At 55.0% G+C, this 27,450-nt stretch overlaps 1 protein-coding gene and 1 long non-coding RNA gene across 3 annotated transcripts in view; one reads left to right on the top strand and one right to left on the bottom strand.

The window, feature by feature from the left end:
- The window catches only part of LOC138850172 (uncharacterized), a 52,557-nt gene extending 39,034 nt beyond the window's left edge, over positions 1–13,523 (bottom strand). The window contains exon 1 of the long non-coding RNA XR_011389781.1: positions 13,335–13,523. This is a non-coding gene — a long non-coding RNA (uncharacterized lncRNA). The remainder of the gene's footprint in view (positions 1–13,334) is intronic.
- Positions 13,524–13,653: 130 nt separating this feature from the next.
- On the top strand, positions 13,654–26,012 carry SPRY4 (sprouty RTK signaling antagonist 4). Of its 2 annotated transcripts, none has more exons than XM_008255157.4 (2): positions 13,654–13,859; positions 21,799–26,012. In XM_008255157.4, exon 2 carries the CDS (start codon positions 21,845–21,847, stop codon positions 22,742–22,744), a length of 900 nt encoding a protein of 299 aa, XP_008253379.1. In that variant the 5' UTR covers positions 13,654–13,859; positions 21,799–21,844; the 3' UTR covers positions 22,745–26,012. The 2 variants fall into 2 exon arrangements, with proteins under 2 accessions (XP_008253379.1, XP_069932356.1); XM_070076255.1 differs by lacking the exon at positions 13,654–13,859 and adding an exon at positions 14,366–14,723.
- Positions 26,013–27,450: the final 1,438 nt, after the last annotated feature.

Raw genomic sequence — 27,450 nt, 5'->3', positions numbered from 1 at the left:
CAGCACACACGGCTTAAAGCAACGTAGATTGCTTTGGTAGAGATCAGCCATGGTTGACTTCCTCAGTGCCCTACAGATGGGCGCTCCTGCTACTGGCACTAACACATGATGAAGGGTGCGCCGGCATCGCGGTACAGCAGGTGAAGCTGCCGCTCTGGACGCCTGCATTCCATGTTGGAGTGCCAGTTCCAGTCCTTCTCACTTGGCTTTCAATTCAACCTCCTGCTCAATGTGCCTTGGGAGGCAGCTGAAGATGACCCATATAATTGGGTCCCTGCTACCTGTGGAGGAGACAAGGATGGCGTTCCAAGCTCCTAGGGTCAGCCTGGTGTAGCCCTGGCTATTGTGAACATTTGGTGAGTGACACAGCAAACAGTAAATCTCAATCTCTCTCAATCTCTCTCTCTCTCTCTGCCACTCTCCCTTCCAAATGAATAAGTCTTTAAAATAAACACATAAGGAAACGAATAAAACACTGTGCAGAATGTCCTTATATATTTACATACAGATCATGGCGGACTCTTTAAGTCTTTAGGGCTCTGATTGCCAGGTTAGACCAGACTGTGTATAATTCCTTACATTTGATTCTATTGCCCAAGTTATCTTCCTGGACAGTGTTCGGCCTCCGGACCCACTGACTCAATGGCCAGGGTCTGGCCACCTTCTTCATTGCATCACACCAGGAGAGAGAGGCCACTTGACCATTTCCTGGTTCTGTTGGGTGGGCGGTCACACAAGCCAGGATCCTCCCTTCCTTTGGCCCACAGGGGAAGTCCTGGGCATTTGGGAAGCAAATTCCAGGGAGCAGTGTGTTCTCAGGTATCCTGGAGGAAGCCCCAGGAAGGAAGGAAACACATCAGAAGCCCAGCTGTTTTCAGTGGGGCCAGGAGGGACGTCAGTGTGACAGCAAGGCCAGAAGCTGCGACGGGCCTCTTACCAGCAGTGACGTGGCACTATTGTCCCGGCCCACATCCGTTCCCTCTCGGGCCGAGGACAGGATGGGATGTCAGGAACCGGGCCTGCTTATCTGAGGCTCGGCCTGAGTCACCGTGACCCCACACTGACTGTACTCTGAATGAAGCTTTGGGAGCCAGAGCGGAGCTGGGGCTGAACAAAGATGCATGGGGCTGTGTCCTGGTCACTGGCCGGCTGTCCTGTGACCTGCATGCAGGGAGGTGGCGAGCGTCTAAAGCTCCCAGGAACCTGGTCACTTACAGCGAAGTTGCGGCCCTGGGCGCAGGTGGACACCAAGCGCTTCACACAGGACAGGCACTGAGAGCAGCCAGTGAACATGGGGTACAGGCGCCGCCGAACTCTCTGGCCCCACACAGGCCCCGGATCTGAGGAGCTGCTTCCTTGGACATGGGTTTTTTGTTTTGATTTTTGTTATTTTTCCCCAAGATATATCTGTTTATTTGAAAGGCAGAGTTAGAGAGAGGCAGAGAGAGAGAAGTCTTCCATCCACTGGTTCATTGCCCAGGTGGCCACAACAGCCGAAGCTGAGCCAATCTGAAGCGAGCAGCCAGGAGCCTCCTCCAGGTCTCCCATGTGGGTGCAGGGGCCCAAGGACTTGGGCCACCTTCTACTGCTTTCCCAGGCCATAGCAGAGAGCTGGATCAGAAGTGGAGCAGCCAGGACTTGAACCTGCACCCATATAGGATGCTGGCACTGCAGGCGGTGGCTTTATCTGTTGTGCCACAGCACCAGCCCCTAGCCATGGGTTTTGAATGACCTCTTTCTATGGGGCCAGACAGGCAAAACGGCCCCCAAGTTCTTGCCAATGTCCCTGTCACCCCTTCCTCTGCTGTGGCAGCTTAGGCACAGTGTGGCTTGGTTCTTCACTCAGTCTTCCTTTTTCTCCTTCCTCCCCCCCAACCCTCTTTCTCCTTCCTCTCACTATTTCTAAAGGGAAATCGAGTTCCAGGGCCAGGGTCTGTCATAGGATGGAGCAAAAGAAATTCATTTATTCATCAAGTAGAGTATCTGCCAGGTGGGGAAGTGAAGCCGCAAGCTTGCAGCTGGGCCCCGCCCGCGGCCGCCTGACCAGGGTGTTGCCAGCTGTACCCTCCTCTCTGCACGCCCACTCCTGCTGTGGGGCACTGAACACGGGCTCTCACGGTTCCAGCACTTCCTCCTCACTCTCCTGCCATCTTCCCGTGTCCCTCCTCAGGCCCCACCGCTGTCTCCTGGGTCATTCTGTACCCCTGAGCCTTTGCAGAGGGGGCTGTGTTCAAGTGAGGGAGGCCGGGTGGACTGCAATCCCACGTACAAGCGTGACTGGCACTGTAACGTAAGCACGCCAGGACACAGGAAGACCAGCGGAAGAGATGGAGCAGGCAGCCAGGTGCAGGCCAGGCAGTGCCCCCACAATCACCCAGTGTGCTGTCCTGTGTCATGGCTGGGCTTTGCTCTCCTTCATGGAGCAGATATTCCAGTGTGTTTGCATTTACACACAAGTCCTGGACGTGTCAGCTTTGCCAGCCTGCTCTGCTGGGAAGGGGGACTGGTGTGAGGCAGCCAAGAACCACAGGCCCCTGTGTGTGTCTCTCCTCTGGATCTCCTCTGTGGCCTCAGGCAGCCATTGTCACCTATAAGTGGGTGACAATGGTGGCTCCAACCTTATAGTGGAATTCCATGGGGATTGAACCCAGGTCAAATGGTCTAGCCTCAGAACTCTTCATACTGTATCATGCAAACTTTCTCCCTCTCTCCAAGCAAAGAAATTGGTTCATTTTTAACAATATGGCCAAAGCCCCCTGGACAAACTTCCAGTGCAAAAACCCCTAAACACTGAATAAAATATATCTTTTATCTTTTCCCCAAAAAATTCCATTGCCAAAGTGGCTACAAAAAAACTGATAAGAGAGAAGAATATGCAGAAGCCAAAAACAAAAGGAAAGTGAAACTGTGTAACACATGTGAGTATGCACACAGCTTTGGGCTGAGGGCTTCTGCCAGCAGGCCACGGTGTGCAGCCTCTGTTGAATCCAACAGCTTGGGAGCACAGGAAACCAAGCTCCCTACTGCAGGTACGGAATCTAACACGGGGCGACTTGAAAAAGTTCATGGGAATTCACATTACCGATAAACTGCAGAAGGATTTCCAAACATTATGCACCAAAGCGAACACATCCTAACCTCACTTTCCATGGACTTTTTTTTTTTTTTTTTTTTTGGACAGGCAGAGTTAGACAGTGAGAGAGAGAGACAGAGAGAAAGGTCTTCCTTCCGTTGGTTCACCCCCCAAATGGCTGCTACGGCCGCCACGCTGCGCTGATCCGAAGCCAGGAACCAGGTGCTTCCTCCTGGTCCTCCATGCGGGTGTAGGGCCCAAGCACCTGGGCCATCCTCCACTGCCCTCCTGGGCCACAGCAGAGAGCTGGACTGGAAGAGGAGCAACCGGGACAGAATCCAGCACCCCAACCAGGACTAGAACCCGGGGTGCTGGCACTGCAGGCGGAGGATTAGCCTAGTGAATCATGGTGCCTCCATGAACTTTTTGAAACACCCCACCATATATAACGGTTTTTAAATCTTCCTGCAGATTAACGCGCGTTGGCCACCTACTCAAACCCTCTGAAGACTTTCCATTCACCTTACCATAAAATGCAGAAGTATTTACCACAGCCCCCGAGGCCTGCGCGACCTGACGCCGCCCGTGTCTGCTGTCTTGTCTGAAACAGATGTCCTGCTCAGGCAGCGAACACCAGAGTCCACCTTCCCTTGTCCTCACACACACCAAGCTTGTTCCCGCCTTGGGGCCTGCGCCCCAGCCACCATCGGTCTGAAGCGTTGCTCCTTCCAGCCCGTGCTTGTTGCCACCTCCCTGCCTCTCCCACCCTCCCTGCTGGGCCACAGCACCCGGCTTGAGCGCCTCTTGGCACGCATCGCCGCTTGGCCACCACCCACCTCCTCTAACCAGAACACACACTCCGTGGGCGCGAAGCCTCCTCTGTCCCCAGGACCTGTGAATTCTCAGTGCCCAGAACAGATCCTGCTAGTTGTTCCAAAGACATGGTTCAGCAAAGGAACAGGCAAAAGGCCCCAAGTGCTCCGAGCCCCTGCACTCCTGCTGCTCCACGAGGTCACAAGGGTGAGTGGGCAGAGAGGACCTGAGAACTGAACACAGGCTAGGACTTGCGCTCCCTGTCCCTACAGAGACTTATTCCACGTGTGACAGCATATGTACACGCATCCTTCACACAGCACCTGGCCCAAGGGCTCAGCAGCAGGAGACACTGAACAATGCACTACAGACAAAGTGAACTGGTAAACTCACTTTGGAAGAATGCTTGGAAATACCTACCTTAGTAGACTCAGTACTCAATATATCCCTGCCAATATACAAATGTGTTCAACCACAGTCATATACAGGAAGAAGAACAGCAGCAGTCTTAACACAAAAGCACTGGAAAAAGTTAAATATCAATAACAGTAGAACATGTAAATATGCTACAGTGTATCCATGCAGTGGAATATTATACAGCACAGAAAAAAGATACTACCACTACACGCATTAACACGATTCAGCTCTCTCATACACAAAGTCTATACTGTATAATTCCGCTTAAAAATAGGCCAAATTAACCTGTGGCACTAAAAGCTAAGGTGGATGGAAAGGGCAGGAATGGGGCTTCCAGAATGTGCCATCAGGGAGAGAAAAATGGCTTCTCTCCACCCTTCCAGGTTCTTTGGCTGAGTTATGAGTTACACTGACGCAAGGCAGATCAGCGAGAGAAAACCCATATTCAATTACCTGCATATGCATGGGAGCATCACAAAGCCTGAGATTTGGAGGAGGGTGAGATGACTGCAGCAGATACAGCAACCTAAGCTTCAGAAAAGACGAGGCCGGTACAGCGGGGTAAGCTTCAACCCGCAACGCCAGCACCGGTTCGAGTCCTAGCTGTTCCACTTCAGATCCAGCTTCCTGTTAACGCGCCTAGGAAAGCAACAGAAGATGGCCCAAGTGCTTGGGCTCCTGCCACCCGTGTAGGAGATCCTGACAAAGTTCCAGGTTCCTGGTTTCGGCCTGGCCCCGGCTGTTGCAGCCATTGGGGGAGTAGACCAGAGGATGGAAGATCTGTCTCTCTTTGCAACGTTCTTTTAAAAAAAAGAAAACTGAAAGGAATAGGAGCTGGGGACCTGGGCATGGGGAGTGAGGAAGGGGCAGCTCCAAGGCCTGCTGGCGGTCAGTCTGCCCCGCTATGCAGCCAGCGCCTCTTGGGCGATGACAGGCGTCTGCAGCAGTCCCCTCTTGATACAGACTCTTACTAGCATAGATTTCCTTCCTAAGGGGGGGTTCCTTCTGCAAAACTGTGGCTTCCCAGAGCTATGGCTGTGTGCAGCATCTCAGAATAACCAGATCAAAACATGCCCGAGAAGCATATTTTGGAGTTGGCACAGTCTGGGCTCTCACAGTCCTATCTGGGGGCGGTGTGTCCAAGTTTTTTCTTGATGAGGATGCTCGTTCCAAAGCTGTGTTCATTTGGTAAGAACGCGACGAGCAGGACATTTGTGCTTTGTTCACTGTCCTGGACGTGTGTGCGTTGGGTCATGTGAAATCGCTTATCTTTATTCATGAGAGGTGGTGGAGTACTGGACACATCACAGGGTTCAACTAGTACACTATACTTCCACAAAAAGATTACTTAAGGGACAGGCCTTTGGGACAGCGGTGAAGTGCTCAGGGTGTCTGGGATGCCTGCACCCTGGATCAGGGTGCCTGGGTTCAGAGTCTGGCTTTGCCATCCACCAGTTTCCTGCTAGTGTGTGTCCTGTGATATGGCAGGCGATGTCCTTGGGAGACCTGGATGGAGCTTCAGGCTCCTGGCTTCAGCCTGGTCCAGCCCCAGCCATTGAAGGCATCTGGGGAGTGAACCAGCACATGGAAGATTTCTGTCTCTCTCTCTGGCTTTCAGCTACATTTTTTAAAAAATAAAGAAATCCTGCCTGGTGGAACTGCTTGGTACATGTGTTTGCACAAAGTGAGAAAGGACTACTGCCTTCTAAGGGCTCCTTGGCAGGTGGAAAACAGGCTAAGGATGCTGGCCGTTCCTCCCTGGGCTGCACACGCCGCAGGGCCTGGGCGAGGTGCACACCTGCAGCAGGAGGCCAGAGGTGCTGGTGTCTCTGGAGTATGGGGGCAGGGGGAGCACTGACCCCAGAGTCTCCTTCCTTGGCCTCAGTGTAGCTGTTGTCCTCAGCCTCCTGCTGATGGGCAGGTGTTCTCAGAGCTCCCCAAGGGCCCACCTCCCTCCCCTGGTCTCTGCCACATCCCTCTGCTGTTTCCTCCAGGGATTTGACCAGCAGGACAGAAGTTGAAACAGCTTAAGGGAAATGGAATGAGAAGATAAACTTATTTGGGTGCATAAAAGTTTTGCAACCCATGCATGATTTTTTTCCTGATATGTGTTTTCCATGAACTTTTTGAAGATTCTCCATATACATGGATTTCAAATTGGTATTTTAAATTTTTAAAAATTTATTTGAAAGATGGAATGACATGCAGAGAGGGAGAGACAAAAACAGAGAAAGAGAGAGATTGAGAGACCCATTGATCTTCCATCCACTTGCTCACTCCTGAAATGCTGACATAGCCAGGGCTGGGCCAGGCTAATGTCCAGACCCTGAAATGCCATCCAGGTCTCTCTCCCACACGGATGGTGGGCTTGAGTGCTTGCCTCGCCCTTTGCCACCTCCCGGGACGCATTAGTATAAGGCAGAAGTACTAGGACCGGGACCAGCGCTCCAACATGGGATGCAGGAGTCCCAAGCAGCAGCGGGTCCCACTGTGTGACAATGCCCACCCATGGATGTCTAAGTGGTTTTTTTTTTTTTTTGGCACCAAAACTAAGTTATTTCTTAATTTCATTTTCTATGAATTTTTAACAATTTTATTTTCTTAGAACTGTATCTATGAACTACAGTCAATCTGTTAAAAACTAAAAAAAAAAAAAAATTTACAAATTGTTTTTACTTGAGAGGCAGAGGGAGAGTCGGAAAGCCACCGTCCACTGGTTCCCTTCTCAGATGCTCACAATGCGCTAGGCTGAAGCTCACGGCTGCGCTGGGGACTCATCCCACGCGTGGAAGGAACCCAGTGACTTGAGCCATTCCCTCTGCCTCCCAGGATCAGCACTAGCAGGAAGCTGGGACTGAGAGCCAGAGCCAGGAATTGAACCCAGGCACTCAGATTTGGGATGCAGGTGTGTTCAGCAGCATCCATCAAGAGGCCTAACACGCACGCTCTAAGCACTCTCAGTACCCTGGTATCTGAAATCTCGGATGTTTTACTTTGTATTATCCCTTCCCGTCATTAGACTAAGCATGCAGACAGTAGAGTCCTCTAACTTATTCACGGTTCTATACTCTGCATAAGGCACAGTGCCCATTACCTCGAAGACACTGAATGAATGAATGAGCAAATGAAGTGGCATGACTATGTGGTCAGGGCAGAAAAAGAAGCGCTCAGAGCCTGGCACTGTGGTGCAGCGGGTCAAGCCACTGACTGCAACCTCAGCATTCCATATGGGCGCAGGTTCAAGTCTCTACCGCTCCTCTTCTGATCCACTTCTCTGCTAATGGGCTGGGGAAAGCAGCGGAGGATGGCCCAAGTGCTTGGAAGCCTGCCACCCATGTGGGAGACCCGGAAAAAGCTTCTGGCTCCTGGCTTTGATCTGACCCAGCCCAGGCCAATGTGGCCAACTGAGGAGTGGACCAGTAGATGGAAGCTCTCTCTCTGTATCACTCTGCCTTTCAATGATTTATTTATTTATTTGAAAGGCAGAGTAACAGAGAGAGGGAGAGTCAGAAAGATCGTCCATCTGCTGGTTCACTCCCCAAATAGCTGCAATGGCAGGAGCTGAGCCGGTCCGAAGCCAGAAGCAATTTCTGGGTCTCTTTCATGGGTATAGTAAGTAGCCCGAGTACTTGGGCCATCTTGCATTGTCTTCCCAGGCACATCAGCAACAAGCTGGGATGCCGGCACTGCAGACAGCAGCTTAACCCGCTACGCCACAGCACCAGCCCCCAGATAAATCAATCTTAAAAAAAGTGGGGATGGGTGTGGTGCGGTGGGTTAAGCCACAGTTTGCTACATCAGTATCCTTTATGAGCACCAGTTCAAGTCCTGGCTACTCCACTTCCAATCCGGCTCCCTGCTAATACGTCTGGGAAAGCAGCAGATGAGGCACCCACAAGGGAGACCAGGATGGGGCTCCAGGCTCCTGGCTTCGACCTGGCCCAGCCTCTGCCAGTATGGCCATTTGGGAAGTGAATCAGTGGATGGCAGATCTATCTCTCCCTCTCTTCCTGTAACTCTAATAAGCAAACCTTTCTGGCTTTTTTTTTTTTAAGTCCCCTGAGTCAGAGCTCTCCGGCCACTGCATCATCCGACGATGCAGGTGACCCTGGAGTTTCTGGCTGCCAAGCAAGGCCTGAGGGGCTGCTCTCGGACTTTTTTTTTTTTTTTTTTTTTCATTTTGTTTTAATGTCTTCTCTCTCTGTTCACAACAGCTGCTCTGCACTGAGTGCCCACCTGGGAAACAGACAACCTGCTTGCATTGCATGTGAACTTGAACTATGCTTCATTACCAAAGCTGATACAATGCCTCACACCAGTAAGGAAACCACACTTGTACTGAGGGAGGTCTCGGACAGAGGTTCTTCTGTGCACCTTCTCACTGCTCTGTTCAGCAGGGAGAAAACCGAAGGTCCTGGGGGGAGGCCGGGGAAGAGGGGACAAGTGACCTGGCTCCGCGGGAACAAGTGGACATCTCTACAACTGCCCTGTCTCACGGAACAACCAGAGGACCGCAGCAGTGGCTTGCACTGGGCTTTGAGCTATGTCACTGGAAAAGCTTCAGGCCGCTTACAGCCTGCCGAGGAACTATGCAGCCCCTTGCTAGAAAGCTGAGAAGAATGACGCAGAATCACCACGTGCTTAAGCCCCTCTCCCACACTGACCCCAGAGATGCAACGGTGCACTCACCTCACATCACACCATCTGCCACCACGGAGGCCCAGCAAGCACCCATACTGGTCATGGTAAAACCAGCTACTTAAGCTATCCAGTCACACAACTGAAAATACAACTTTTGTCCCGCAGAGATCAGACTGCTTAAAGCAGCAATGACAGTTGTAGTGTAATTCCTTGAATATTTTATTCATAAACTTCTTTTGTACTTTAGGCTGCATTTCTCTGAGTTTTTTTTTTCTAATATCATCTTAAACATTATCACTATTTAATTTATTTGAGAGGCAGTGAGACAGAGAAAAGTTCCCATCCACACGTTCACTCCCCAAACACCCAAAAAAGTTGGGGCTGGGCTGGAGCCAGAGCCAGGAACTCAGAACTCAATGCAGGTCTCCCACCTGGGAGGCAGGAACCCATCGCTGCTCATCTCAGGGTCTGAGTTAACAGCAAGCTGGAATCGAGCCCTGGAGCCACACATTCAGACACTGCACGTTCACCCATCTTTCTGCGTTTTTGATGACCTAGATAAATAGGTTCATCTTTTTAAAAATCTGATGCATTCCTTGCGCCAGAATGGCTGGATGCAATGATTCATCATCCAGTCTTTATTTTACACTACCCAGGTGTTATTCTAAATGCTTTATGTGTCCTATCTGTACCAGCTTTAGTTCCCATATTACAGAGGGTGAAACTGAGGCACACAGGTTTTGGAGTGCTTTGTGCACAGCTACAGAGCTTGTAACGTTAGGATTAACCCCAGCAGCCTGCGATGTCTGCACTTCTTTCAAGCTTTCCAGACCCCAAAGCTGCAAATAGTTGAACATGCTGGCTGAGCCAGAAAGCTTAGGGGGGCAGTGCCAGCCCAGGGTTCTAACACAGCTCTCCCTTCTTTAAAGGATGACCTACTCTGTCTCTGTAGCAGCCCCCAAGGATCCCTCCTGCTTGCAGGCCTTCCATCGTGGGTCCAGCCAGGCTGTGTTGGAATTCTGCAGGTTTGAGCTCCCCTGGCATTTCTGCAGGGCCCTGGGCTGTGCCCCTCTCCTTTGCTCTCTGTACTTTGTATGCCTCACTGGTGTTGACTGTAACAAAATCCTTCTTGGATGAACTATTTGTTTAACCATCTCTCTCCCCTGCTTGAATATAAACAGTAGCAATTCCAGAATAGCTGTATAGGCAACCTGGGTAGAGGGACTCTGCTTCCAATACTTAGCACGGGATACAAAGTTGCGAGCTATCTGTGGAACTCAGAAATGAGGCAGCTGATGGAGGTTAAGGAGGAAAGCACCTGCGTTTCCTCTCCATGGCATCACCACTGATTGTAAGCTCCCTACTGGCAACAAGAGGTATCTTTCTTCACTGTAACCCTAACACCTGGCTCTGTGCTGGAATTGGTGGCATTAATAAATAAGATGGATGCTCAGAGTTCTGACCTGAGAGGATACTGCATTTTAAAGCAACATGATGTCTGAAAACCTACCAAGACTAGGACCGGCACCCAGTAAGGGTTCTAAGAATATTGAATATCCTTGAATGAGAATCCCTGAATTTCCTCACTCCCACTAACTCATCTGAGAGATCCTGGCAAGGCCAGGAGCTTAATAACCAAAACACAAAATCGAACCCTCTTTATTCCGGGGGCCACCATGTGGTGGGGGTGAAGGCATTCGTTTAGGGGAGACTGTCATTAGCATACACAGGAAAGCGATTTTGTTTGGATCAGCCTCTAGTAGACAAGTTACACTTGGGGAAGTCCTCGGATACCTCTAGAATGAACAGACTGAGATGAAGAAAAAGAACAACAACAACAAGAAAAAACACCTGAAAACCCAGCCCCAAGCCTCCAGCTTCTCAGTCCACAAGAATGAATGTGGTGTCTTCAACCTGCTGGGCAGCAAGCACCTGGCCTGCCCCGCCCTGTCCCTTCACCACCACCCCCAAACCCCCCTGCCTGGCCACGGGGCTGTTGATGAGGTTAAAAACACAAGTCAGATGGTGCTGCACCCCACTTAAAATCCTCAACAGGATGGCACCTCAACTGCTCACCTCAACCTTGCTCAGCAGGCTGTGGCCACCGGGCCTCTGCCAGGGCCAGCAGGCCAGCTCTTCCCCTGGGAGGGTCCTCACTCAAATTCCCTCTGCCCTAGCTCCGTCTTCTCAGACTCCTGGTCTCAACTCCCCACTGGAGCCCCAGCTGAGAGGCAGTCCCGCTGCCCCAATCTAAGCCGCATGCTTCCCACACCTCCCCCCCCCCCCCCCCCAGCACTTTGCTCTAGACAGGGCACAGTCTGTCTTCCCAAAGCACAGCCTCACAAGGGCGGGAGAGCCATCTGTCCCTCACTAGGCAATCCTCAAAGGCACGGCAGGCCTCAGCATACAACAGACCAGTGCATGAATTCCTAATGCGGTCCCCAAACCCTCCTCAGTATGGGTTTCGAGCAGGACCAGAATATGGCGCCCTCGCAGACACTGAATCATCCCGGTGTAGATGATCAGAAGCCCCTCCCAGCCCAAGACTGGGGGCTCCTCCCTCGCCCCACCCCCTCCACCAGCAGGGGTCTCCTCTTCTGCTCCTAGGGGAAAGTCGACAAAAAGACCAGGAAATGGAACTCTGCCTGTCTCTTGGCTAATTCCTTTAATAAAGACTACAGGATGGCAAACTCCCTCTCCCCACCCTCCTCTTCTGCCTTGGTTTTAAAAGGATGTATTTATTCTTTCTATTTATCCCTCTAATTGTTTGAATAAGGACCACAGTGGACACTCGGCTGCAAAAAGCTTAGCTACTTAAGTGCTTGGATGACATGCAAAACGCAGGGTTTTGGGCCTGTGATGCTGAGGGTAGGGAGCAAACCAGGAAGAACTGGGTCGAACAGACCCAGAAAACCTTCATTACAATCCACCGGCACTTCCACTGATCAGGTGCAGGCTCCTTGGCCTCAATTTCCACACCTGAGGAGTGGAAGCAGTACACTGAAGTGTATTACCGGTAAGGGGAACTCCTGAGCACCTGTAACATCCCCCCTTGTGCGGAGCTAGAGTTTTGCCCTGGCTGTAAAGGCAGGTCTTGGCCCCGAAAGGAAGACAGGGGTTCCCTGGAGAGGGCCTGCTGCCTCCCAGGAGCTGGGCACAGAAATCCCAGTGCACAGAGGTGAGCTTGCCAGGTGACGGGTTATTTCAGACCAGGACTTGGTGACCTTGGGCGCAGGTCCGGGCCTGCGGGTGTGGGGAGCCCCAGCGCCAGGCCAGAGCTCTGCCCTGCGCTGGGAGCCTGCCAGGGGATTCTCTGAAGCCAGGCGCAGGCCTGTGGTGGCGTAGTTGGAAAAGGGCGGCCTCACAACCCGCGGGGGAAAGCAGACCCTGGCATGACGCACCTTGCAGGGAGCCCAGGCCCGCGACCGCGACCGCCGCGGCGCCAGAGCTACCTCTACCCGGGGCTCCCCGGAGGCTCCAGTCTCTCTGCTCCTGGGCGCCGGCTATCTGCTTGCCGGGATTCAGCCTTCTGGCTGGGGGCTGATCGTTTCTCCGGCTTGGGCTTATCCCTCCTTCTCCCCCCACCCCCTAACAGCGGAGAAGGGGTCCCTGGCCATTTCCTTGTCCTCTCCCGGCTCCAGCCCAGTTGTTTAATCTCGCGGCCTCTCCGTCAGCATCTTAGGCGCTGCCGGCTCCACCCATCCACCTGGCCGGTTATCTGCTGCTCCTGCAGCCCCCGAGGGGAAGCTGGGGCACGGGGGCGGGCGCCTAGAGCCGCACCCGGCCCCAGGCCTGCAGTGCATAGCGGCTTCTCAGGCCAGCGTCCAGTGTGGTCCCAGATAGGGACAGGGGTTGGGAGGGGACACCCAGCCAGGGCGACCGAGGGCGGGGAGAAGCCCAAGCACTGCAGACATGACGCTGGGGCGGGGGGAGCCGCGAGTCAGGCCTCCCCCGGCTGAGCGGCCAGAATCGCCCCGGGGGGTACTGGAGCCGGAAGAGGCCTCGGCCCAGCCTCCGTCCACACCCAAGAAGTGGGAGGAGGGGTGGTCTGCAGTCGCGGAAGACAGCCTCAGGAATGGACTCGGATGCACTCAGCAACCCCCACCCCGCCCTCCGCTGATACGGAGACTAGGCCTGTTCTTCATTTTTGGTCAACGAAGCTTCAAGACCCCTCCCCCGACGCCCCTAGGCGCCACCCGAGTACAGAAGGAGAAAGAGCACAGCAGGGGTCCGCCCGCCCACCCCCGCCCTGGGCTGCCGGCGGCAACCCCAGGTGTGTCCTCCCCCGCCCTGCACACAGCCCCGCATCCGGAGGCCGCAGCTCCCGCCGCCCCCCGGCGGCACGGACGGCTGCTGCCCGGGCCCGCAGTGGCGTGAAGGTGGCCTTTACCTCCTCTCGTAGGTTGGGAGGGCTGCAGCCCGCGCAGCTGAGCCAGCTGCTGCAGTCGCCACCGCCCTCCATTCATTAAAAAGAAAAAAAAAAGGCAACAACCTCCACCCCTTTGTAAAAGAACGACGGCCCCAGGAAGAGCGAGAGGCAGCCCCAGCAATCACGGGTTAAGTTCTTTTCCGGCCCCCCATTCATAAAAAAAAAGAAAAGAAAAAAAAAGGAGCGCGGCGCATGCGCGCACGGGGTCTCTTGTGCCCACCCATTCATAGAATCGCGGACGGCGCGCGTGCGCACTGGCGCTCCCTGCCCTCCCATTCATAAAAAAGCCATTTTCCCAGGCAGTGGTTGCAACATCGCCGCGGAGGCTGCGAGCGGAGCTGACAGCGCGGAGCTGGCGCTGCGGAGCGCAGGCAGCCTTGCCGGTTCCTACTGCCGGCGTCTGCGCATCCCGCGGCGGCTGACCCGCCTGGGCTCGAGGCTTCAAACAGACGGGGAGCGATGCTGGTGACTCTGCGGCTCCTCAAAGTAAGTCCTCGGCCGGGGCTGGGACCCGAAGTCGCCCCCTCCGAGCCACGACGCGGCTCCCCTCGGGCCGGGGCACACGGTGCGCTCTTTCTGGCCGAGCTTCAGCGCTGCCTCGCTCCGCCTGAGCCTCCCTCGGTCGCTGCGGTGCGCCGCAGCCCGCTGGCGCCCGCGGCCCGGCTGGAGGTGCGCGCTGCCGGGCGCCGCGGCTCCGACCCCCGGGCGCCGCCGAGCCCGGCTTCCCGGTCCTGTGTGACTCAGGAAGCCCCGAGCGTGTCCCGCGAGTTTGACTGTGGCCGGGTCTCTATCCTGCTGCCGCCGCCACCCGCCTCAGGCGCAGGAGCGCGCGGCTCTGCACTTGGACAAGAGCTGCCGCTTGGGTCCGGGGGGCGCCCTCGCCCACCCGGCGGCTCGATGCCCACGGCGCCAGCCGTGCGTGGACCTCCCCAGCCCGCCACAGCGGCCTACGCTCGACGTCGGGTTTCCTTCCCTCGTGGCTCCCCCGCGATGGTCAGCGCGGCGCCGGCCCAGACTAGGCATTCCTGCTCCCGGTGGTCGGTGAGGCCGCTCTCTGCCGTCTGACCTTTGCTCGGCTGCCGCATTTCGTGACGTGCCGTTGCCTTCCCCTTCTCCGGCCTCCGCAGGGCCCGAGGCAACTCGGCTGCCCCGTGCCTCCCTATCCTTGAGTATCGAGCTGTGCCAGGCCCCGGGCCGCGCCACGGCTGTGGTGGGGGCCGAAGGTGCGTTTACATAACGCGGGGCGTGTGGGAGCTGGAGGAAGAGATGGCGTGCGTAGGAGAGGGAAGGCTCCTTCCTTCTTGGTGGTACCAAGGTTGACATCACCGGGAAGAGAGGAGGATAGAGACGGTACGTTCTGAAAGGCCAGAGCCGCCGCCAAGGCCACGGGGGCATGGAGGGGGGTGAGGGCGGGCTTGGCCAGCCCGGGGCAGCTGGAGCTTGGCTCTGCCGCTGGGACCAGGGCTGTGCCCAGTTCCCCCTCCGTTGCAGACGATCAAAAAGCATTTAGACAGTAGCTGCTCTTGTGCAAGAGAACGGTTTCCCAATTCTCTTTGATTGGGGGCTGGGGGTTGTGGGCAGAGGAGGCGAGAGAGGCGGAAAATGGTTGCACGGCTTAAAGACGGAGGGACCGAGTGCAGAGGCTGGACGGTGGGCAGAGAGGGGAGACTCTGGCGGCTTCTTTCCCCAGCTGCTGCATGGTCAACCATATTGCCAGGCCCGGGTGAGGGCAGGAGGCCTCCTTATGGCGCAGTGAGACTGGGGAAGCCCCCAGCACAGTCAGTGCGGGAAGCAAAGGTGTGGGGTCATTGGGGCGCTGGGACCCAGTCGCAGCCCCCTCTGTCCTGCCTCCAGATGGACGGCAAGACTGTCCCCAGGTTGGGGAGAAGCCAGAGAACCTGCGGAGCGTGGGAGGCAGCGCGTGTCTGCCTGGTTAGCTGACCCAGGCGCTGATCTTTCTGACAAGCTTCTCGGGTCCAGAGCTGACAGGTAAAAGGCCCAGAGCAGTCGGGAAACGGGGGCTTATCAATCTCCTAACGAGCTCTGTCTGGCCAGGGGCCCTACTCAATATTGCGCCGGTGGATTTCACAATGTTGAGTGTTCTTGGGGATCGTCACACAAATGGAGCATAAACATCGGAAATGTCCAGCATTTTCTCCTTTCGTGCGGCTGTGGGGCAGACTGGGAGTGGCGGGGGGGGGGGGTTGCGGGGGGACGCTGCAGTTGGTCTCTCTCAAGGGTGAGAAAAAAGTTGCAGACTTGGCCAGTGTGACATTGCATTTCCTCTTCCCTTCCCTTGGGGAGGGTCCTGGCCTGCCAACGGGCTCCTTGGCTCCTTGCTGGTCCGTAGCCTAGTGCCCTGGGGCACATGCTGACCAGCTCAGCTCCTATAGCTTGTAACCTTGGAGGTGGTGCCAGGGGCATTTTGCTAGCAGATTTCTGAAATCCCAGTGGACAGCCAGGTGAGGATGACTTGAAGGCATCTGTTGGTTATCTTCCAGTTTTCAATTCTGAGTGTAGAAGTCGCCCCTTCTTTGTGGGGTGTGAACTCCCTCCTATCTGTTCCCATGACCTCTTGCAGATGATTCTCTGTGAATAGCAGCATCTTGCTGAGGCTTCAGTTTGGGCTGGGAGGGGGGTACGGGGAGGCAGGGCATGCAGACCCCGAACAGTTCCAGGCCCACGCAGGGCATGGGGTCTGCACAGTTGTCACCTTTGTCTGCATCCTTCTGAAAGCAGTCCCTACATTTCCTCAGATGGAGCTTTCTGGAATTCCACCGCCTGCCCAGTTCATTGACCCCTGGCGAACCTGATTTGCCTTGTGCAAATTAAGAGAGGATAGAAAAGCTACAAACAATTAACCCAGTGGCCTTCCAGGTTGCTCTGGGGTTTCACCCCTTGGGGCCAGTCTGTGAGGTCTTTGGAGTCCAGTTTCTGATGCTAAATGGCATCAAGTCCAGATTGGAGCCCCATGAACATTTCTTTCTCTGGCCAGCCTGGGAAGGAGTCATCCACCTTTATTTAGAGGAGTTCCGTGTTTCTTTGAAAGTCAATGTCATTTCACTTGGTTCTGAATCCAGCATGCTTGTCATCTGGCCTCCTCTGAGGCAGAAGTAACCTCTTGGGTGAGGAGGAGTCTGGCCCAAGCCTCTGGGTATGGAAACCTAGCTGAAGATAAGGGGTTTGGGATATAGGTGTGATAGGGCTTTTAACGAAGAGTGGAGAAGGTTCCATCTCCTGGCCAGCCCTACGGCTCCCTGACAAAGGAAAGCAGTGACTCATTGGAGCACTTCTGCTTTTTGCATAGAGCCAGAGGAAGAAAATGATGAACAACACCATATGGGAAGCTGTGTTGCTCCTTTTGGGCCAAGCTAAGGGCCGGGCCAAGGCAGAGCAAGCGGGTGGTGAGGCGAGCCTGCCAGGCATGGATCCCTACAGAGAGAGCACAGACCCCTGCTGTGCAGGACCAGGAGGACTGCCACGGACTGGGCTCCTTCCTTGAAGGAGGGCCTATCTTCCAACACCATGAAGTGTGCAGTGTTCTTGGCCCCAAGGCTCTGGGCCACCCTGCAGGTCAGGCCAGCTAATGAGGCTGGGGACTGCGGGGCCTGGTGTGGCCTATGGGACTCGCCTTCAGCTGTGATCACAATTGTTCTTTCCAAGGACAAGCCCCCATCTGAGGAGGAAGCGCAGGGCACTGGGAGGGAGCACAGATGTGCTGGTCTCGCGGAGGAGGGGAGGGGAGAGGAGGGGAGGGCCGGGGCAGGTGGCCACTTGCAGCAGAGTGGTTTCCTTTTCGGGTCATCTTGTCTTTTTCTGGCTGGGGGAGAAGTCATTTCCTGCCCCTGTCCCAGGAGTAAGCTGAATTCTATTATTATCAGTTCGGGTCTTGGTGGAGAACAGAGAGAGAAATAATAGGGTCTTGGTGTCTGGAGGAAGGAGCCCTCCCTTGGGGATCCAGGGTTTTTGGTGCACCCTGACCTTGACTTGGGCTGGTGCTTCCTGAACTGTGCCCGTGGCTGGCAGGCTCCTTTTTCTAGCTCCCTTTTCTGCTTCTGGGGTTCTCATGCATCAGTACGGGGATCTAAGCAGACTTGAAACAATTAAGAGGGGTGGGTAACACAGTGAGGTGAAAACTTGCAGCTGATGAAAAGAGCCCAGAGGCCAGCAAGACTGCCACCCATCTGTGTGCTGGGGATGATGGCTTGAGGAGGATGGAACTTAGAAAGGAAAAGCCAGACGGCTGATGGGACTCAGTAAGGAAAAGCCATTCTTCACTTTTGTCGTGTGAGCTGGAAAAGGGGACAGGATTCCCAGACAAATCCAGCTGCCTAAATGTTTTATGCTCCCAGTGGGGCCTTTCCTGGCAGAGCTTGCCTTCCTCTGTAGGGTACGTGGAGGAGCAAGTCCCTGGCTTCCCTCACCATCAGCCCTCCCCACGCGCACAGTGCTTTTCAAAGCACCAAGTCATCGTTGGTTTGTAGCTTCATTAACTAAAACTGGGATGCTGTCTCAGAACCCAGCAAAGGTGGTAGGTGGGCTCTTGGCCCGAGCTGTCCCTGGGTTAAACCACCTTCCCTAAAAGAACCTGCTGAGGCTGCACCTGCCCATTCTTTGGGAGTCTCTTGCCATTTTGTCATTAGGGGACCTATAGCTTCCAAAGTACTGCTGGCAGGTTTTCCCAGTGCCCTTCCCTTCCTAGGGGTAGTCTCCCAAGCGGAGAGTGTGAGTGGGTGCATCTCAGTTGCACACCCCAGCACATGCCTTTGGAGTCTTTGCAGCCAGCCTGGCCAAGGGCCAGATGCACAGCCCCCTCCCCACAGGTGTGAGGGCACTGTCAGCCTTCCCCCAACCCCTGCTCTGGGGTGTTAAGCATCCTGCTGCCCACAGACCTGGATCAGGAAGCCCCGTAGAGGAAGGGGCCTAGGGACCTTCATGTTGAGCTTGATATAGGCGGGAAGGTGCGGGGATTCTCCTCAAGCCCAGGGCTTCCTTTTACGGACAGTTTGGTAGTGAACGCCTAACAAATGAGGCTTTAAGAAAACTGCAAATGGAACCACTTAGGAAATGGGCATGTGGAACTGAGAGCTGATGGCAGGTGGGGAGGTGGAGGCTGGGGGGGGGGGTATTTGGCTGTGACACCTTTTTCCGTGGATACCCAGAAGTTAGGGGGTCTCCCAGGAATCACTGTAAGCCAGGGCAATGTGGCAGCCCAGAGCCTCCAGAGCCTCTGCTGTCTGGGTTCAAATCCTGCCCTCATCACATGCTAGTTCTGTGACCCTTTGGGCTTCCAATATTTCCTCTGCAAAATGGGTGCCGTCCTCCAAGGTGATGGTGAAGCTTAAATGAGAAGAAGTCGTTGAGGGCTTAACACAGGGCCTGGCACCTGTAATTATGCCAGTAATTACGATGCTTTATTAGGACACTGAGTCGAGAGAAAGTTCCCCACTCCTGCTAATCTGTAAGTCCGCCACCTAAAACTTGATAGAGGTGCTGCGTTGGCTAAGTTGGACTGCTGGCTTTGTTTCTGTGTCCAGAGTCTTCCAACTTGGCCATCATCCTCTTGCAAACAGCCTAAATGAGGCAAAGCCTCCTGTCTCCTATTTATATTATAAATCTCTTCCTTCCTCACAGGGGAAGCAAAAGGGTACGCAGGAAACTGCACTTAAAATCAACAGCGCAGCTCAGGCTGCAGGGTGGGTGTGTCCGGGGAGTGGCAGTTGATCTGCTAAGCCACACTGAGAGCTGGCATTTTTTTTTTTCTTTATTTTTTTTCCCCTGAGACATCATTTAGCCGTGCTGAGGGGTCTTCAGACAGGCCACTCAGGAAGCTGCTTGTCTTTGTCAGCCATGGAGGGTCCCTGCTTATGGGGAGGTGAGGCCTCAAAGCCTAGGACATTCGCGGTGCTGGGCCGTCGAGCCTGCCACGGGTTTCTGCTGAGCTGGTGGCCGGAAGGAGTCCTCCATCAGGGCTGTGATGGGGAAGATAGACTTGAGGCTGCCTGCTGGAGCCGCTGGATGCTGCCTGTCCCAAGAGAGCTGAGTCATCGTGGGCCGGGCTCCCACCCCCACCTCTGGACTCAGCCTCAGGCCCAGATGCTGCCAGCTGCCTCTGGAGCGAGGAGCCTGCCCTGCTAAGGCCGGCATCCCCAGTGCGTGCAGAGGCTGCTCCCCACTTGGCTTCCTGCTGGAATTTTTGGCCATGAATCGGGGACTCTGCCTTTTGGTTCATCTGCAAGCACTGTGGCGACTGACTTGGATAAGAAGAGTGGACATACTTTATGGATGCCCACGGTGCGGCTAGTGCCAGTCCCAGCCCTGAGACAAAAAAGCCCAATTGTATGAGGCGATGCCATCGTCAAGCTGCCCCTGGTGTTGGCAGGACACTGCCCTGGGCTTCTGGTATCAGTGAGTCCTCTTGTCTTTGGCTAGGGGTGAGTGCTGTGGCCGAGACACCCTGGTTGGTAGCAGGGCCTGAGGAGCCTTATCCAAGGCCATTTCCGGTCCTTTCCTCCGAGCAGGGTCTGCAGGGTGGGGACCTGTGTGGTCCCCATGGTCAAGTTCGGACCTGACCCCGAAGGTGATGCCCCACTATCAGAAGGGAACTCCGGGACAGCCACTGCCACTATGCAGGTTTTCTCCAGGACAGCAGAAACGAAGTGCAGAGAGAACTGCTGGCATCTTTGAAGCAGGCAGGGTGTTGGGAGTGGAGCCAACAGCTGATGCCCCGTGTGAATGGGAAATATCAGTTGACTGAGCATTGAACCTTGCCAAAAAGGCGATGCTTTCTTTGCGTTTAGTGGTATAGATGATACACAGATGCGAGCCCTGTGGATAACCCCCTTTTATCCCCTGGTTGAACTTCTCGGTTAAAACTAGCTCTTGAGTTTAGACTGGCTGCAGGCATCAGAGGAAGCACTGCTTCCCCAGCAGCTTAACTATTTCTGATCAAACCGTTGTCTCCATGTCGGGGAAGTGGTGTGCCGGCTCCACCCTGCTCTGCTCCTTCTACAGGCACTGCTAAGCGAGAGTGAGTTCGGGGGGGGGGGGGGCGCGGGCAGGTGTCCACAGCAGACTTGGCATCAGCTGTCCTAGAGGAAGCCTTTACTGAAGCCCCACCCCTAATCCATTCATAATGGCCCTTTAAAAAAAAAAAAAAAAGAAACAGCTCTTCTTCCCCTGTTGCTCCTACTCCCCTGAGGTTCTTCAGCTTGGGGTGGGATCTTCCCAGAGTCTGACAGCTCCCTTGGATTCCAGATCAGGTCCTCTTGAGCAGAGGCCATGGCCTTCTGCTGCTCTTTCTTTAAATTGATCTCCAGCCGAATTCCAAACGCAAAGGTCAGCGGGCGAGGAAATGGCACTTCTAATAGAAAACAATGTGCACTTTCTAAATTTGAACCAAGCCGTTTCCGCTCTTTGATTTAAGTGACTTCCTGGGGTTCCGTGTCAGGCACTGCAGTTGAATCTCTGGCCAGATTCCAAGTGAAAATTGCACTCCCTCAGTGAAATCAGAAACCGACCCGGGGCTGGCTCCGCTCTTCAAGTAAGTAGTGTTGAGGCCGAACATTCAGCTCAGCACTCGCACATGGGCGCTGCGAGTGCCCCTCGAGGACTTGCTGTCCAAGTTGTCAGAAGTGCACCTGCCCAGCGGTTATTAGCAGCTTGCAGGTTGCTGCTCTTACAAGCGGCAGAGGTAGTAAGGCAGTACCCGGGATGTGCAGGCATTCTTTGGGCAGTCTCAGAAGCAAAGGCAGACGGACCCCAGGGGAGCGCATCAGCACTGTCGGCTGTGTTCTCCATGCTGTCCCCAGCTTGTCAGGGCTAGGGAACTCCAAGTGGTTCTATTCAGGGATCGCGATAAAGCTGTCGAGGACTTAAGATATGCCTGGCAGTATGCTAGCTACAGGATTGTGTTCTCTGACTTAATCCTCACAAGAACCCGTTTTATAGAGGAAAAACTGATGCCTAAAATACAGAGATGAAATAACTGGTTCATAGCAACACCTCCAGGCCACAGTGACACTGCACACTTGGGTCTGGTTCCAGATCCTGTGTTGATAGCCGCCGAGCTGCACGCTCTGAGGAAGCTCCAGCTGCCCTTTAACCTCGGTTTTCTGTGACTGGTAAAGGGCGCTAGGGGGAGGGGTGGCAGATGCTCGGGAGCATTTTTTGTTAAGTGTCAGTGACCATCGCCGAGCAAGAGTTCCCCGGCGCGTACTCACTGCTGCTCCCTCAGTGTTGCTTCCACAGATGTCTAGTGGTTGGGGGGAGGCCAGCAGTCACCTAAGCTTTGGGACTTCCTGGAAATTTCACTGAGGGAACTGAGTCCCTGTTTCAGGTGGGAACCTGATTGGGCAGTGGGCGGTTCACAGGCTGTGCACTGATGCCTGGAATCCCTTCTCTCCTTTTCCCCACCCCCTCCCAGGGCCCCTAGAAGCCTGTTCTCAGCGCAGCCCAGGACCTCCGGCCCCATGGAGCCCCCGATCCCACAGAGCGTCCCCTTGACTCCCAGCTCGGTCATGGTCCAGCCCCTTCTCGACGGCCGGGTGCCCCACGGCAGGCTCCAGCACCCACTCACCATCCTCCCCATCGACCAGATGAAGGCCAGCCACGCGGAGAACGACTACATAGACAACCCCGGCCTGGCACCCCCCTCTGGCCCTAAGCGGACCCGGGGCGGGGCCCCCGAGCTGGCCCCAACGCCCGCCCGCTGCGACCAGGACGTCACCCACCACTGGATCTCCTTCAGCGGGCGCCCCAGCTCCGTCAGCAGCAGCAGCAGCACCTCCTCCGACCAGCGGCTTTTGGACCACATGGCCCCGCCACCTGTGGCCGACCAGGCCTCACCCAGGGCAGTGCGTGTCCAGCCCAAGGTGGTCCACTGCAAGCCGCTGGACCTCAAGGGCCCGGCAGCACCCCTGGAGCTGGACAAACACTTCTTGCTGTGCGAGGCGTGCGGGAAGTGCAAGTGCAAGGAGTGCGCCTCCCCCCGAACGTTGCCCTCCTGCTGGGTCTGTAACCAGGAGTGCCTGTGCTCAGCGCAGACCCTGGTCAACTACGGCACGTGCATGTGCCTGGTGCAGGGCGTCTTCTACCACTGCACCAACGAGGACGATGAGGGCTCCTGTGCCGACCACCCCTGCTCCTGCTCTCGCTCAAACTGCTGTGCCCGCTGGTCCTTCATGGGCGCCCTCTCCCTGGTGCTGCCCTGCCTGCTCTGCTACCTGCCCGCCACAGGCTGCGTGAAGCTGGTCCAGCGCGGCTACGACCGCCTGCGCCGCCCAGGTTGCCGCTGCAAGCACACGAACAGCGTCATCTGCAAGGCGGCTCCCGGGGACGCCAAGGCCAGCAGACCTGACAAGCCTTTCTGACGCTTCGGGCCCAGGCCCCAGCGCTCCTGCTTGGGAAGTTGTGTCCCTCCTGGCGGCCTCCTGAGGCTGACCTTGCGGATCTGATCTGATGCACCCAGCCCTCCTCAGTCCCCCAGAAGGAAGCAGCAGCAGCACCTTGGGGTTTCTGCAGGGTCCTGAACTTGGCATCAGACGGACGGTGGTGGGGACAGGGTGTGCTTTGGGAGGATCTTTGTCTGTTTTAGAGGATGGAGCACACATGCGGACACAGCTCCGGAAGTCGCAGCTGCCTCAATGCCGTCCCAGCGCCCTCCTTCCTGCTATTTTGGGAGGAGCTGGCTGCCTGGGAGGATTTGTTTGCTGAGGACCAGGGTACCTCGGAGGAAGATCCTAGGAGTCCTGACTTCTGTACCTTCTTCTCCTTCCCCTCCTCACTCTGTGCCCATCTGCCCCAGCGACTCGGGGAAGGCGTAGAACGCCCTAGCAAACCCTGTTGTACATACGCAGGAGCCCACAGAGAGAAGCCGGGACAGCGGGGGAGCGCCAGCCGGGTCCTCCTCTCGCCCCTGGAGCTGCCGGCTGGATCGAGGAGCTGCTGCGCCGTGCGCGTCTCCCCTCCAGCTTCACCCCTTGCTCCTGGGGACCTCGGCTCATCATGCCATCCTTTGGGTCCTACCGAGTCACAGACCTGCCTGCCTGCTGCGGGTCCCAAGTTCTCTACTCAGATCCTTACCAGAACCTTCACGGGTAGAGAAGGCCAGCGCAGCGAGTGTGAGACCAAATACCATTTTGCCAATGAGTCTGATGAGGCTGAGGTCCCTGGACCCAGTCACGATGTTTTTGTAGAATAATTGAACCCGATGCTGACTGGTGTTTTAAAAAAATAATAATAAACAACTTGCTTCCTTTTGGGCCACCCCCACGAAGGGCTGATTTCACAATCTGGGGGGCGAGCAGCCTCAAGGAACACAATCCCCCTGCCCACCAAAAAGAGGATTGGAACATCAAAGAAGAGAGGTGGCACCTCCCATTGGCACAAGTGCAGTGGAGCCAAGCTGGGTCTGGGTTTCCTCTCTCCTGATTTCTGCTGCTTGCTCTCAGCCTTTTGTGTAGAGTGATGTGTTTTATCTGTAAATAGAGAGCTGGTGAACCAGGAGTCCGTCTTAGTGTTAGGTGGCCGCGGTGGGGCAGAGGTCCTGCAGGGGCCGCGGGGGTTGAGCCCTGCTCTTGTGCACAGCCACACCACCACCGCCGCCACTGGCAGCCCCCAGAGACGTGGCAGCTCCTGGTCACGGTGCTAAAGGACTCGGGTGCAGTGTGTCCAGTGGGTACGGACTTGTTGCATGTAAAAGCTGTGGTGTGTCTGGTCCTTGACCTGGCTGTTGTGTATGGGGGGGTTGCTTTGTGTAGTATTTTGTCCCCCTTCCAAGATGAGAGGAGGTGGCCCGGCTCCGAAGAGCTACCCCAGGTAAGGTTGGATACGCATTAGGCAGAGTTGCTGTCACGTCTCCAGTACAGGAACAGAACCTGCCTCTACGAAGGAGGCAGGTGGCTGGGATGGGCGTGTCCCTAAAGCTTTCCAATGACTTCATTCTTCCCTTCTGGAGACTAGTAGTAACATCTTATGATTTCAGCTTTGTTAATTATAACCGTAGGTATTTATTGAGTGCAGGAAGGCAGGCTCAGTATTTGTTCAGCTTTATTTATGTAACACTTGCTAGCTTGTAAAAGGCGAGTATAGAATACTGTATCTGCATTCTCTGAGACTGACTGTTGGAGCTGCCCTTCCCACTGTTGGCGATGGCTGCACAGGTGATGTTGCACAATGGGAGGGGACGGGAGGAAGGAAGCAAGCACGTTCAGCCAACCACGTATGTTAACTGAAGGGGGTGGTGGCGTGCGGGGGTGGGCTCCAACCCTCTGCCCTCCAGGTCTCTGCCTTTTTCTTCCCAGAGCCCCTCCCTCAGTTGGTCTCCATGGGGAAACTGGACCCAGTGACAGGTTGCACTTTGAGCTTGGTGGTCCCCACTCGTGTTCCATGGACAACTGACATGAGTTGTGTGTGCATGCATGCAGACATGCACGCATGCCACACACTGACAGTTTCCTGGCAAGTAGCCCCCTGAACCCTTTTTGTGTACATAGATGTAAACACGGATTTTTGTGGGTTTTGGTTTGCTCTGTTGTCCTTCCCCCATGCTAGCTTGTGTGTATCCTGCCAGGTGGGTGTGGTGGAAGTTGCCCTAGGAGTCCACATGAGCCCCGCGTGCTCCTGGTCAAGGCTTGGAGGGAAGGAAGCGCCCTCGGCTCTCCCGGTTCCATTGTGTAGCAACCCTGCAGCACTGCTTTTCTCTGGCTTCTTGGCACAAACAGAAGGAAAAAGCTCGCTTGCCCTGGACTACCCCGCCCCCATTCCCAAGCCAGTCAAGGGCCAGTGAAGGACCACGTGCTCAGAAATGGTGCGCTGCTGCAGCTGCTCTGGCTGACGGCTTCCCTCACCGACGGCTGCATTGCGCCTCTTCTGCAAAAGGGCCAGCTGGTCCCTGCTCTTCTTAACCGTGGGATGGGCGCTGGTTCTGCCTGGAACAAGGCTTAGGGGACTTGCTGGGTCTGGGGCATTTATGCAGGGTCTCAGCTGCCCCCTCTGATGAGAGGGTGGGTTTGTGAAGGCCAGGCACTTCGAGGGGTCTCTGGGAGACAGAAGACCTTGAGAGGCGCACGTGGTCCTTTGACTTGTCGAGTCTGCCAAGGAAGGGCTGGCTAGATGATGATGACTGCTCCCAGGCTGGACACAGGAATGGGGTTGGTCGGGGAGCAGAAGGCCCGGTGACTGTCGCCTTGCAGCGTGCTGGCCTCCCTGGGCCGCCCCAGGGCATGTCTGGTGGGATGGGGCAGTTTCCTAGGGCATCCCGCCAGCCTGAGGCTCTTGCCTCGGGTAACCATTTTCCCGCCCTCTGCTTACTGTGACAGTCGATGACAAGTTGTGCGTTGTCTTCTCTTGCTTTCTCCCCTCGCGGTCCCACAGTCCGGTTTCATGTAAAACACAGAAGAGCTGTTGCCGGCTCCCATGCCACCACGTCCCTGCTTTGTCGCCCCTTCTCGCCCCACCACGGAAGTCACCACAGAAGGTTTCCTTTGTATAGAATATTTATTTTGAAGCTCTATTTTAATAGTATTTATTTTAGAAAGTCTACTATTGTAAGAGTTCTTCTGTTTGTGAAGAAAAAACAAGTTAAAAACTGAATGTACTGATCTAGAAAATATCTATAAATATATATTGTTAAATATACACAGGACTGCTGTTTTCTCGTGTGCTTGTGTGCTTACTTCGCTGACAGCTTCACCCAGCCAAGTCCCAGATCCAGATAGCTGCAGATTCTACCACTGGACGTGCAGAGCGGAGTGGCAGGGGAGGTTGGGCTTGGTGGGCTGGGGCAGGTGTGTCCTGCCTCTGGGGTGGCTGTGGGAGGAAAGATGCTGCCAAGTCCTTTCTGGGCTCTGTGACCAGCAGGACAAGGAAACACCCAACACTAGGAAGGGCTTGAGGTGGGGAAGTGGCACTGGATCTGTTTTCCAGAATACCATGGCTCCTCTCTTTGGGTGCCCTGGTGCCCTCCAAATAGATTTTTGTGTATGTGCATCAAGAAGCCAAACAGTCCCTCGGCAGTTGCTTGCTTTTCGCTGGATTGTTGGATACTGCACAGAACTGGGTCTTCGGGTCTCCAAGCCTTCTGTCCACTTGATGGCCTGTCTCTGTCCAGTTCCTTTACCCCCAACCTGTGCACTCCCTTTTGCAGGCCCAGCGCTTCTCAGTCCATGGAGCTGTGGGAACTTTTCCATGACCTTGAATTTGTGTGCCCATCACAATGAAAGCTGTTCTGTTGTTGACCGTGGGAACTCATGGGTGAAGATGACCAGCAGTGGTGGGGTTGGAGGGATGGCAGAGGGAGGAGAGATCAGGGCCCTGGGTCCCAGTTCTTAGTTTTTCTGGAGGTCACCACTCCCTTTGTGGAATCCAAGTGTTCCAAATGCATGCCAAGGATCCCTGGTTACTGCTCAAGGAGGCACAACAGGTATTCTTCCACGTGGGCTGGTCTGCCCTAGGATGTTTATAGGGTAGGCAAACATCAGGTTTGGATGAGGCCCATGAAAGTGCTTGGTCTGGCCTGCCCCTGCTAAGGCAACCACAGGTGCAACTCAAAGTTTAGTATGCCTATAGCAAGCTGATTGTTAAGTTGATAGTTCTGTACAGCCCGTGACTGATGTTACAGATATCCAATGGCCCTCGGCAAAAGCAAGGTTCCCCACCTCTGGGCAAAGAACGGCCATGGAGCACAGAAGGATGACTGTTTCAGTCAGGTTCTTAACAGGTATGGGCATGGGAGAAGCCTGCCCTGGGTTTTACTTTGTTTTTGGCATTTGGTAGATGAACAACAACTTATGTGGCATTTTGAGAACTACAGCCGGGACTCAAAGCTCCACGTGGGCCCCCCTCGTCTTGTGCAGCTGCCGCTGGGCCTCTTGGTTCCTGTTATGAGAAGGTTTGGGGTAATGATTGCAGTCAGCTTCCTGCCAGATCCTTTAGGCAGACAACACTGTCGGTCTCCTCGCGGGGATGCAGCAGATGAGGCTCCGAAGTTGTCACGTGCCCACCCAGTGCTCACCCAGTACACGGGATAGGATGGACGGGTGGGAGGTAAAATCAGACAAGGATTTAGCAACTCATC

Source organism: Oryctolagus cuniculus, chromosome 6 (assembly GCF_964237555.1).
Source record: "Oryctolagus cuniculus chromosome 6, mOryCun1.1, whole genome shotgun sequence".
Classification (NCBI taxonomy): Eukaryota; Metazoa; Chordata; class Mammalia; order Lagomorpha; family Leporidae; genus Oryctolagus; species Oryctolagus cuniculus.
Note: the sequence above shows the minus strand (reverse complement) of the source record. Positions and strands in the feature narration are given on the sequence as shown.